This window comes from Salvelinus namaycush, chromosome 4 (genome assembly GCF_016432855.1).
Source record: "Salvelinus namaycush isolate Seneca chromosome 4, SaNama_1.0, whole genome shotgun sequence".
In the NCBI taxonomy this organism is placed as follows: domain Eukaryota; kingdom Metazoa; phylum Chordata; class Actinopteri; order Salmoniformes; family Salmonidae; genus Salvelinus; species Salvelinus namaycush.
Window position 1 is genome coordinate 40,682,869 of NC_052310.1, and position 13,163 is coordinate 40,696,031.

The window sequence follows — 13,163 nt, forward strand, 5'->3', positions numbered from 1 at the left end:
CCATCTGATGAGGTTTTCAAATTTGAAAAACAATCACAGACAGAGGGAAGCCATGGGCTACTTCTTTTCCGATATGGAATATCAGAGAGTATTGTGGAGCTGTCCTTCTGGCAAATGGAATTTCCTATTTCAAAAGGAACTGGGTCCTTCAGTGCTAAATTTGGACAGCTTATAAAAGAGTGACATGATTTACCCCTGGGATTTATGGGATATTCAATGAGCCGTTCAACGCAGTGTGACTTACATGCTCCCATGGCCCTTTCTTTTCCCAACATTGCTTTAATAGGAGCTACTCAATTCATCTATTACAACCAATTATTTGTGCAGACAGTCACAGAGCAAACTGTGATAGTCAGCCAACGTATGTGATCAGTCTGGATGGGAGCGAGGGAGAAATGAACACAGAAAACTGAGTGGCAAATCTTTTTGCAGAACACATTAACATATTCAAATGAATGAATAAATCCTTGCAAACTGTAGTCTCAACTGTACATAATAGGTTGTGAATTAAATACAGTGCCTTCAAAAAGCATTCATATTCCTTATTCCACATTTTGTTGTGTTACAGCCTGAATTCAAAATGGATTCAATAATTTCTTATTTCACCCATCTACACACAATAACCCAGAATGACAAAGTGAAAACATGTTTTTAGACATTTTTTGCAAAAGTATAGAAAATTAAATACAGAAATTATTTTCTGCCCATTTGTCACGATCATTATATGGTGGAAGAGAGGAGGACCAAAGCGCAGCGTGGTTTGAATACATCTTCTATTTTTAATGAAGACGAAAACGAAGAACACTTTACAAACTACAAAAAAACTACAAACTACAAAAAAACAACAAACGAATGAACGTGACGCTATAATCCAAAATAGTGCTGACACTAAACACTACACATAGACAATAACCCACGAACTACCCAATAAATATGGCTGCCTAAATATGGTTCCCAATCAGAGACAACGATAGACAGCTGTCTCTAATTGAGAACCAATCTAGGCAACCATAGACATACATACACCTAGACTAGACACTGCCCCATAAACATATAAAACCCCTAGACCAGGGGTGTCAAACTCATTCCACGGAGGGCCGAGTGTCTGCAGGTTTTTGGTTTTTCCTTTCAATAAAGCCCTAGACAACCAGGTGTGGGGAGTTCCTAACTAATTAGTGATGTTAATTCATCAATCAAGTACAAGGGAGGAGCGAAAACCCGCAGACACTCGGCCCTCCGTGGAATGAGTTTGACACCTGTGCCCTAGCCTATTCAAAACACATACATCCCCCATGTCACACCCTGACCTAACTAAAATAATAAAGAAAACAAAGATAACTAAGGCCAGGGCGTGACAGTACCCCCCCCCCCCCCAAAGGTGCGGACTCCGGCCGCAAAACCTGACACAGGTGCGGGACGTGGTCCCCACTCCACCATAGTCAATACCCGCTTTGGTGGTGCCTCTGGAGCGAGGACCCTTACAGCGAGTCCCGGACTGAAGACCATCCTAGAGGGCGCCACTGGACGGAGGGGCAGCTCCGGACTGAGGGGCAGCTCCGGACTGAGGGGCAGCTCCTGACTGAGGGGCAGCTCCTGACTGAGGGGCAGCTCCTGACTGGAGGGCGGCTCAGGCAGCTCCTGACTGGCGGACGGCTCTGGCAGCTCCTGACTGGCGGGCGGCTCTGGCGGCTCCTGACTGGCGGGCGGCTCTGGCGGCTCCTGACTGGCGGGCGGCTATGACGGCTCCTGACTGGCGGGCGGCTATGACGGCTCCTGACTGGCGGGCGGCTATGGCGGCTCCTGACTGGCGGGCGGCTCTGGCGGCTCCTGACTGGCGGGCGGCTCTGGCGGCTCCTGACTGGCGGGCGGCTCTGGCGGCTCCTGACTGGCGGGCGGCTCTGGCGGCTCCTGACTGACGGGCGGCTCTGGCGGCTCCTGACTGACGGGCGGCTCTGGCGCCTCCTGACTGACGGGCGGCTCTAGCGGCTCAGGACAGACGGGCGGCTCTAGCGGCTCAGGACAGACGGGCGGCTCTGACGGCTCAGGACAGACGGGCGGCTCTGACGGCTCAGGTCAGACGGGCGGCTCTGACGGCTCAGGACAGACGGGCAGAGCAGGCGGCGCTGGGCAGACGGACAGCTCAGACGGCGCTGGGCAGACGGGCAGCGCAGGCGGTGCTGGGCAGACGGGCAGCGCAGGGCAGATGGCAGACTCTGGCCTGCTGAGGCGCACAGTAGGCCTGGTGCGTGGTGCCGGAACTGGTGGTACCGGGCTAAGGACACGCACCTCAAGGCTAGTGCGGGGAGCAGGAACAGGCCGTACAGGGCTCTGGAGATGCACAGGAGGCTTGGTGCGTGGTGCCGGAACTGGTGGTACCGGGTTGGGGACACGCACCTCAAGGCTAGTGCGGGGAGAAGGAACAGGGCGTACTGGACTCTGGAGACGCACAGGAAGCTTGGTGCGTGGTGTTGGCACTGGTGGTACTGGGCTGGTGCGAGGGGCTGCCACAGGCGGACTGGTGCGTGGAGAAGGCACCGGATAGACCGGACCGTGGAGGCGCACTACAGGTCTCGAGCACCGAGCCTGCCCAACCCTACCTGGCTGAATACTCCCCGTGGCCATGCCAGTACGGCGAGGTGGAATCAGCCGCACTGGGCTATGAACACGTATGGGAGACACCATACGTAGGGCTGGTGCCATGTACCCCGGCCCAAGGAGACGCACTGGTGACCAGATGCGTAGAGCCGGTTTCATGGCACCTGGCTCGATGCCCACCCTAGCCCGGCCGATACGAGGTGCTGGAATGTACCGCACCGGGCTCTGCAGACGCACCGGGGACACCGTGCGCATCTCTGCATAACACGGTGCCTGCCCGGTCGCTCTCTCTCCACGGTAAGCACGGGGAGTTGGCTCAGGTCTCCTACCTGGCTTAACACTACTCCCCGTGTTCACCCCCCAATAACTTTTTGTGGCTGCCTCTCTGGCTTCCAGCCGCGCTTTCGTGCAGCCTCCTCATACCACCGCCTCTCCGCTTTCGCTGCCTCCAGCTCAGCTTTGGGACGGCGATACTCACCAGCCTGTTTCCATGGTCCCTTTCCGTCCAGTATTTCCTCCCATGTCCAGAAATCCTGACCTCGCTGTCTCTCCTGCTCCTGCCCGTTACCACGCTGCTTGGTCCTTGGTTGGTGGGTTATTCTGTCACGATCGTTATATGGTGGAAGAGAGGAGGACCAAAGCGCAGCGTGGTTTGAATACATCTTCTATTTTTAATGAAGACGAAAACGAAGAACACTTTACAAACTACAAAAAAACAACAAACGAACGAACGTGACGCTATAATCCAAAATAGTGCTGACACTAAACACTACACATAGACATAGACAATAACCCACGAACTACCCAATGAATATGGCTGCCTAAATATGGTTCCCAATCAGAGACAACGATAGACAGCTGTCTCTAATTGAGAACCAATCTAGGCAACCATAGACATACATACACCTAGACTAGACACTGCCCCATAAACATACAAAACCCCTAGACAATACAAAACACATACATCCCCCATGTCACACCCTGACCTAACTAAAATAATAAAGAAAACAAAGATAACTAAGGCCAGGGCGTGACACCATTATTCTTTTCAAAAATCTTCAAGTTGTCAAATTGGTTGTTGATCAGGTCTTTCAGGTCTTGCAATATTACTTTAGTGCCTTGTTGCAAACAGGATGCATGTTTTGGAATATTTGTTATTCTGTACTGACTTCCTTCTTTTCCCTCTGTCAATTAGGTTAGTATTGTGGAGTAACTACAATGTTGTTGATCCATCCTCAGGTTTTTTCCTATCACAGCCATTAAACACTGTAACTGTTTTAAAGTCACCATTGGCCTCATGCTGTAACTGTTCACTTTCGTTTTGTTACTTTGTTCGAGTGTTTTTTGATAATAAATAAAATCATGAACACTTTTCACGCTGCGCTTTGGTCCACTCCTTCCGACGACAGGTGTTTCAGTAATTAAAAACTTCACCACGCTCAAAGGGATATTCAATGTCTGTTATTTTTTTTTATTTTTTTTACCCATCTACCAATAGGTGCCCTTCTTTGCAAGGCATTGGAAAACCTCCCTGGTCTTTGTGGTTGAATCTGTGTTTGACTGGGGGACCTTTCAGATAATTGTATGTGTGGGGTACAGAGATGAGATAGTCATTTAAAAATCATGTTAAACACTTGTGTAGAACACTGAGTGAGTTCATGCAACTTATTATGTGACTTGTTAAGCACATTCTTACTCCTGAACCTATTTAGATTTGCCATAACAAAGGGGTTGAATACGTATTGACTCAAGACATTTCAGCTTTTCATTTTTATTAATTAGGAAACATTTTTAAAAACATAATTCCACTGACATTATGGGGTACTGTGTGTAGGCTATATTTAATCCATTTTAAATTCAGGATGTAACACAACAAAATCTGGAAAAAGTCAAGGGGTGTCAATACTTTCTGAAGGCACTGTAGATGTTCAATGTCGGGTGGTAGGAAACGAGACACCAGAATGCTGCAATCAATCTAAGGATACTTTATACATGTTTTCATTATATCCTGTTTAAAGAGTACATATCAGTCTTGACATTCGTTTTGGATTCCATTCACATGATAGGAAGCTAATACTTAAAAGGTCAGAAGGTCAGTCCGTAATCTTAAACTGGGTGTGAGTTACACTCAGATAGGTGTTTACAAACACGGGGGGGTCAGTCTCTAGACGCTACATTTCTCCTCTAATGTTTTCCTCGTCTCCCATTTCGTGCAACTTGACTGGTTCTTATTATGTGCCTTGGTATGCAGGTTTCACTTTCAAACATTTGAGCGAGATATGGGCTCCCTGGGGGAATCGGGCTTTCAGTTTGACCACCCCCCCAGCCTCTGGAATGCACTCCCGGACCACCTGAAGGCACCACAGACTTTGGGCTAGTTTAAAATGAGCCTAAAGACCTTTCTCTTTAGGAAGGCGTTCTGTTGATAGCTGTGCTCTTTGGTGTCCGCGCCACATGTAGTGTCAGCTGGGATCTTTGTGTCAGTTGCACTGTCTAGTTGTGTCCATTTTCTTTCTTCTATTTGTGTTTTTTATTTTTTTTATTTTACGCACTTTGAAATTATTCTGTATAATGAAAAAGCTCTTTACAAATGTAATAAATCGTTAACTACTACTATCATCTGTGGGGACTGATGGAAGATGTGAACTCAAAGACAATGGCCGTTTGTGTGTCAAAAACCCAAAAGACCATGATGAGATAAAACTGTAGCAGTGATGTTAGAGAGGGGTAAAGCTAAAGATATTTGTTCAGTCAGGCAGGTATTCACACCGTAGTGCTGAGCGATTAGGTTCGGTTTCTGTTCGATTTGAAATAAAAGAAGATCACGGTTTTCGATTTCGGTTGTACTTTTTTTAATCAACATTAAATGCACTATGCATTATGTGGGTTGAATGCTGTGGCAACACAGACTGAAACAATTAATAAAAGTCCCATGATGGTAGTGACTGCCCATTACTGCTTATCACTTATCATAATTTATTCACATGAATTTACTTTCATAGAATATTTCAATTGTGTATATTACATTTGTTTTATTTGATGACTTATTATTTACTCATTCCAAGTCATCGCATCTCTATAGAGCTGCTGGCTAGGCTGTCTGACAAAATCTGTCACGCCCTGGCCTTAGTTATCTTTGTTTTCTTTATTATTTTAGTTAGGTCAGGGTGTGACATGGGGGATGTATGTGTTTTGTATTGTCTAGGGGTTTTTCTATGTTTATGGGGCAGTGTCTAGTCTAGGGGATTGTATGTCTATGGTTGCCTAGATTGGTTCTCAATTAGAGACAGCTGTCTATCGTTGTCTCTGATTGGGAGCCATATTTAGGCAGCCATAGTCATTAGGTATTTGTGGGTGATTGTCTATGTCTATGTGTAAGTTGCCAGTGTCTGCACTTATTTGTTTTGTATAGCTTCACGTTTGTTGTTTTGTAGTTTTGTTTAAGTGTTCTTCAGTACGTCGCTTAAATAAATAGATTATGTATTCACTTCACGCTGCGCCTTGGTCCTCTTCTCTTTCACGTTACGACGATTGTGACAAAATCACAATTTTAGTAGTTCTTCAAAGTAAATAAGGCATACTTTTATGACTGCTGAATACCAACTATCATTCACTTAGATCCTGTATTTTCAGGTAGAAATACCTCGCAAAGCAACTGCTCTCTATCCCTCGCGATTGCACATTCTTATGCCTCTCTTACGTAGCAGGCGTAAAAGAAACACAGACCAGACAAGTAGGCGTGCAATGGATTATGGTCATGGTAGTTAATTACCAAGTTTTCTGAGCTAAACTATGTTGAATATTGGCCTGTTAGAAACTTCAACTCCCTACCAGATTGCACTGATTTATCTCTAGAGAAACTGTGCATTGTGTGCATTGAGCTCACAGAAAAAAAAGAAAAAAGAAATGGAATTCAAATAATTGAACTGATGTCGGTCAATTTGTTGTTAAAAAAATAATAAAAATCTACATTTCGGTTTATCGCTGAGCATTATCACACTGCCAACCAGGGTGGGGTAATAGCTGATACCATATAATCGTTACATGTAATCTGATAATAAAAAAATAAGTTTAGCTGTAATCGGTTATGTAACAAGCAAAATTATTGTAATCAGATTACAGATACATTTGAAAAACTAAATGACTACTTCTTGGATTACTTTTAAATTCAGAAAGGATATTGGATACTCTGTTTTCTGAATGGTATCCAATTCAGCATTGAAAAAAGGCGCAGGTTTAAGTTTGTTTCACTTGAGCGAATCTGACCACAACTCAGAGACCACTAGGATGACAGACCAAATGTGTTTGATGGATCCATTTTGTCCTCAAGATACAGCCTGGTTTGTTTGTTTGTGTGCGTGTGTGTGTGTGTGTGTGTGTGTGTGTGTGTGAAAGAGAGAGAAGGCGAGCGACACAGAGATAAAGAGACCTTGTATCACCCCTTCCTCTATCCAAAGCTTGTGTCAAATTCTATCTGCCAGTGTGTGGGGTGCACGGAGCTTCTAACAGGAGGGCAGGAAGCACTCCACTCCTCCTGCAACTGAAAGGCACCATGGCAGACCCTTTTATCTAAGGCAATAAGGTAGACCCTCTCCTCTAATGCAGTATGGCAGGTAGGTCAGTACTTCAGCTTTCAATAAACCCTTCCTCCCAGGGACGGTGATTTAGGGATTTTAAATGAAACGCAGAGTACTACAGCTACCAGAAGTGGTTTCTGGGCTGAACTTTAAATGTTAAGATGGTGGGTAAGTGTTTTGAGCTGTATCAAATGAACATTACAATACAGTACAATAGGCTAAATCATACTTAAAAAGTATAAATAGACTGAAATCAAACCATTCTAATACCATACAGCCAGAATCCTTTCTATATGCCCACATTTAAACTTTGTTGAGAAAATGATTACTTTTTCAACAAAGTTACGCCTGTTAAGCCGTGTGTAGGCAAAAAAAGAGACAATACTAGAGAAGAACTTAATGAAGCCTAGTTAACACACATTTAATTACAGACAAAAAATGACTGTTTTCGCCCCCGGGCTCTCGATGTGCTGTCTCTGCATATTGTTATGGCCTCCAGCAGCAGACAATACAATATCAGCTCCCCCCCATCTGTCTCCTGACTCATAACTGACACTAATTTGTAGCTTTGGAGGTATTATCAGTCAGCTAAGCCACAGTATTTTTTATATGGTTGATTATATGGTAATCCAAAAATAGAGTGAAAACTAATGACAGGTTGTTTGGCTGGGTAATTATGGTGTGTGGCAGCATCTGTTTGACAGTTGTTTATGAGGTCTAAAAGCTTGGCTTAAGTCACAGGCGAGTGAGGCGACTGACTGCCTGGCAGGCACCATATTAAGCTGAGGAAATGCCTTTCCCATTTTCTCGGAAGTACGGTGTGAGTGGGTCCTCCCAGTCAAGCTGTCAATGCCTGGGCAGCAGTCCCATGGAAGGCAATGGTAAGCATTTTCTCAAGCCACTTGTGTGCTTGTTCAAGTTGAAACCTTCTGGATGAGAGAGTGGACAAGAGTCTCCCACCTACTACGTCAAGTAAAGGGTCTATGAGTACACTAATGAGAGGCTGGTGAACCAGGCATTTCATAAGACTCTAGCCTACTTCACCCCAGTCATTTACTTAACGTCCTTGTTGGTGTGGTGAATTTTAAGACAACTAAATAAAGGATAGTTTTACTGTAGAACTAATGAATTGTTGTTATTGTTGTTTTAGATTGATCTATTATCCACTGACATTGTATGGGACTTAGGGGTGAAACGGTTACCGGTTTCACGATAAACCTCTGTAAAATCCCCGACGATTAGTATTACCATTTCAAATTTGAATTATCATTAACGATTACCACGGTTTGAAAAACACGGTAAATACTGTCCAGCATCAACCAAAGTTAGCAACTGTCTGACGCAGGCGCAGCATCCAACGGGGGTTTTGTTTAGTGTGAAAACATGGCGGAAGGCAGTGACAGCGCTCGGGAGATTTTTCAGCCTTCTAAGAGGACCAAATCTGAAGTGTGGTCGTATTTTGGGTTTTACCAGAGTGCTGAGGGAAACTTAATCGAAGACGGTCCCCCTGTCTGCAGAACAGGCAAAAGAAAATTGCTGCGAAAGGGGGCAACATTTCAAATCTCTTGAGTCACCTTCGTGACTACCACCCACTACTTTATAGCGAATGCAAGGTAAGTTAACTTTTAGCTCAATGCATGATGTGGGGACTTCGGAATGGGGGAAAATGTCATGGTTTGTCTGTCTAACTTGCTAATAGCTTGCCAATAATGTAAACTGAAGCTTTCAGTGTTACCTACTCTTGTAAAAACACTACACGTTGTTCTGCTGCTGTATGGGTCGTGTGTCCGCAGACTCTATTCACCCATTGCCCACGATAACACGTTATGTAGTTTAGTCACCAACCAACATATTTTGTTCATTTAAAATCCGACAGTCGTCCACTTGGTTGTAAAAGTGTTCAAACAGGAGAAACACTATAGACTTCTATACAAGAATCCTGTATTTATGTAAATTGTGTATGGGGCCATTGCATATACTCAAATTCAACACAGTAGAGTGTGTGTGTAAGTGAATTATTATTATTATTACTATTATAATGTAACACCAATAATAATAATAATAATAATACATTTGCTATTCCCTTGTTTACAGAGTGGGCGTGCAGCAGACAAACCCAGTGATGCTACTGGTCCCTCATCTACAGTTGTGACACAGACACTCCAGCAAGCATTTAAAAATGCTTATGGACCCACATCAAAAAAAATGCTCAAGACCTCACTGAAGCCCTTTTATATTACATTGCAAAGGACATGATGGCATTTCAAATTGTTGAGAGGCCTGGCTTTCTGAGGCTGATGAAGGTTCCCGTGCCTCACTACAATGTGAGCGCTGCTAATTTCATTCGTTTTTTTATTTGATTTGATTACTTAAGGTTGTGTTCATTTACACCTGAACTAGGGAAACTTACCTCATGGCCACATGGTGCCATCTTTAATGTTATTATTTTAATGTTTATGCACACAAAGTGCATAGTGCTGCTAATTTTATTTGTTTGTTGGTTTTCAATATAAAACTCGATGATATGATTTCAGTGCGTGTATCAAAACTTTTTGAACATTTCCAGCACATCTGAACAATACCGCGACAATACTGATAACCGTGATCATTTTGGTCACTCTAATCGTGATATGAAATTTTCATACCGTTTCATCTCTAAATTGGGACTAAATGAACATTTATAATTACGGTATTGCATCAGTTAGCGGGATTAGTCTAGAACAAAGGCTGATTATAATGAGATCTATCAAATAGTTTTATATCGCTGACAGCTTAGAAATTGGACTATAACCCTGTGAAAATGACCCTGAGAATGTGGGTATGAGAAGCCAAAAACATGGGAAGCAGACTGAGTGGAAAACATTACCACACTGAAATATTTAAAGATACACTTAGAGCATGAAGTTCTGGGGACATACTCGGTGTGTATATCATGCTACATTAAAGTTATTGCTTCCCCCTCTGTCATGTCAAGTGAGGATAGAGAGAGAGAGAGAGAGAAAGAGAGAGAGAGAACGAGAGGAAGCTGTGTTGCACAATAGTTTCCTTAGGGTGCCACACAGGACTTGTCAATTACTGTCTGTTGATGTTGTTAATCGCTGCTCCTCCCCTGAAAACTCACAGCAGTCTGTGACTCTATGCAGAGTGATGAGATCAACCTCCACTCTACCACACTGAATACCTGTTGTCAACAGACACATCACACCCTGCAGCCCACACATAACAAGACCAATACAAACACTTCAGACCTAAGCGGGGAGAAAACGAATAAGAAAAAATATACATTTATGTGTGTTTGTGTGTACGTGTGTGCCCCTACCTGCAGTGCGCTGTTGAGGAAGCAGCTGTTCTGGCCCGGCTCGTTGCTGAGTCCTTTACTGGGGGCGATGGACGTCATAGTGCGTGGGGTAAATATCCCCTGCAGCCCGCCGCTTCCGGACGCAAAGTAGTTCCTCTTCCAAGACATGGTCCTGGCTGTGAGTCACCTCTCCCCCGGGATCAACACACAACAGTCCGCCCCCGTGACAAAACACACAGGGCCATCTTTGCAGAGTGGCAGAAAAAAAAACGGAGGGTGAAAACCAGTGGGTGTGTAAAAAGGGGTAGTGGGACAGGTGTGTCGACCTTCACTGGTGTGTCCTGCACAGCCAAGTACAGCCGAGTCCTAGCTCCTCAACGACAGAAACTCTCTACAGATGGGGGAGAGAAGTGAAAGGTCAGGGGTCAGTTTATCTTCCCTCCCGCTCTCCTGAATGTCTGAATGGAGTGGAGCTTCCCAGTTCTGCAGCAAATCTGAAGGGGGACAAGAAAAGAGAAGTTTTCCAATCACCTCCCCTCACTGGCTTTATCGCCCTCCTGCACTAAAGTCACAATATAATGAGATACAGTCAGGTCCAAAATTATTGGCACCCTTGATAAAGATGAGCAAAAAATACTCTATAAAACAAATAATACAAATACTGAGCCATATTGTATGCAATTTAATTTTAATTTTATTATATTAATACAAGTGCTCAGAGAAAGAGATGTTTAACAAGTAATAAAAAGTACATTTTAAAAAACGTGTCAAAATGATTGGCATCCCTGCTTTTAATACTCTAGCATCCTCCCCTTGTGAGGATAACGACACAGAGCCTTTTTCTCAAATGTTTTATGAGATTGGAGAACACATTGGGAAGGACAGAATCTTTCCAGATCATTTATCTTTCGTCTGCGCTCATGGACGGCCCTTTTCAATTCAAACCACAGGTTTTCAATGGGGTTGAAGTCCAGAGACTGAGATGGCCATTGCAAAGTGTAGATTTTGTGGTCAACTACCAATTTCATTGTGGATTTTGATGTGTACTTGGGGTTATTGTCTTGCTGGAAGATCCACCTGCGGCCAGGTTTCAGCTTCCTGGCAGAGGCAACCAGGTTTTTGGCTAATATGTCCTGGTACTTAGTAAAACTCACGATGCTGATGACCTTAACAAGGGCCCCTGGACCAGAGGAAGCAAAACAGCCCCATAACATCAAAGATCCACCACCATATTTTACAGTAGGTATGAGGTATCTGTTTTTTGACACCAAACCCACCACTTACGTTGTATCACTTGTTAAACAGAATGTCTTTATATGTGCGATTGTATTAGTAGAAAATAATATCATTTGACTTTTTTTTGTTGCATACAATATAGCTCAGTGTTTGTATTATGTATTTTATACAGTACGCTCATCTTTATCAAGGGTGCCAATCATTTTGGATCTGATTGTATATTTACGATCAAGTCCCTCTCTCCAAGTCAGAGACCCATTTTTCCTCCAGTGCTGTCCTTGCCCTACCTCTGTGTTCACCCCCTCAATTTCCACATGCAGTATGCAGATGTCTCCACGGTCACCAGGGTGGAAGGGTAGTAGATTTCCTGACAGTCATCCCATTTGCGGAGAGTAAAAGTGGGAGAATAGAAACAGCTCAATCAAAGCCCACCACCCACTGGGGATCCGCACGCTGTCTGCACATGTGCCTGGGACACCAATCCCCTTTTCACTCCAGCACACACACACACACACACGTACGGCTAATGCCTTGCGGAGACGTGGTAGTGTGACGTCAACCTGCCACGAGTGGCGCATGTCTGAGGCACTTTAATCAGACTTCCACAGACAGGCTAAAGACAGCCGTGCGCCGCCTGCACGGTGGACGGCCACAAGCGTGAAGGTGATGGTGAGGACGAGGAGGACAATGTAGAGAGAGTGGTAATTCCACAGTGGTTGCAAAAAAACCTTATCATTGTCATACAGGTGAATATGATACATCTTCTCAGCTTAAGTCACATTGCCCTTGGTGAGATGGAAGGCAAGTTAGGGGGCTTTACATTAGGTGATCTTATTCAGCCATTCATTCAAATGCAATCAAACACTTCAGTAACAGTGTATGAAAACACCCACACTCTGAGCAGCCACATGAAAGGTGATGATAATATAGGATTTTAGCATGCTGCATAAGATATTGCTGTTATGAAACCCTAATGCCATTTATGATACTGAAATTTATGTGGCTGAAATTCTGAGCTCTTGGTGGTTTTTACAGATGTAGGATCTTCATTTCATCACCCTGTTGTTGCAGAAAATGTCCGGCACAGCAGGAAACGCAAACTAGTAGTGTATTCCAGGTTAAAAAACGTATTCTAAAGTTTGTAATTTCCACTTTAAAATGTCTGACTTGATTTGCCAAAAAATGGACCAACCCCTACAAAAATCTCCATGAATTATAATCTACAAAATAATTAACATTCCCTGTTACTGCAGGATTATTGTCCGGGTGTGAGAAACTGGTCAAATTAACATCCTATATCTGTAATTAGGCTCTTTCTCACAAGTCCTTCCATATCCACCATCATCACAATGTGCTTTTAATGCTCCGACTTGAGGGCAGAGCATTGAGTGAGATAAAAGGGAGAGGGATAAAGAAGGAGTGAGAGCACAATGAAAGAGGTAATAAGGCTGAGGTAC

General features: G+C 44.0%; 1 protein-coding gene across 1 annotated transcript in view; it reads right to left on the reverse strand.

Annotated features, from left to right (window-relative positions):
• The window catches only part of LOC120046533 (inactive ubiquitin carboxyl-terminal hydrolase 54-like), a 61,207-nt gene extending 50,569 nt beyond the window's left edge, over positions 1-10,638 (reverse strand). The window contains exon 1 of the mRNA XM_038991851.1: positions 10,492-10,638. Within this exon, the coding sequence (XP_038847779.1) occupies positions 10,492-10,638 (147 nt within the window). The remainder of the gene's footprint in view (positions 1-10,491) is intronic.
• Positions 10,639-13,163: the final 2,525 nt, after the last annotated feature.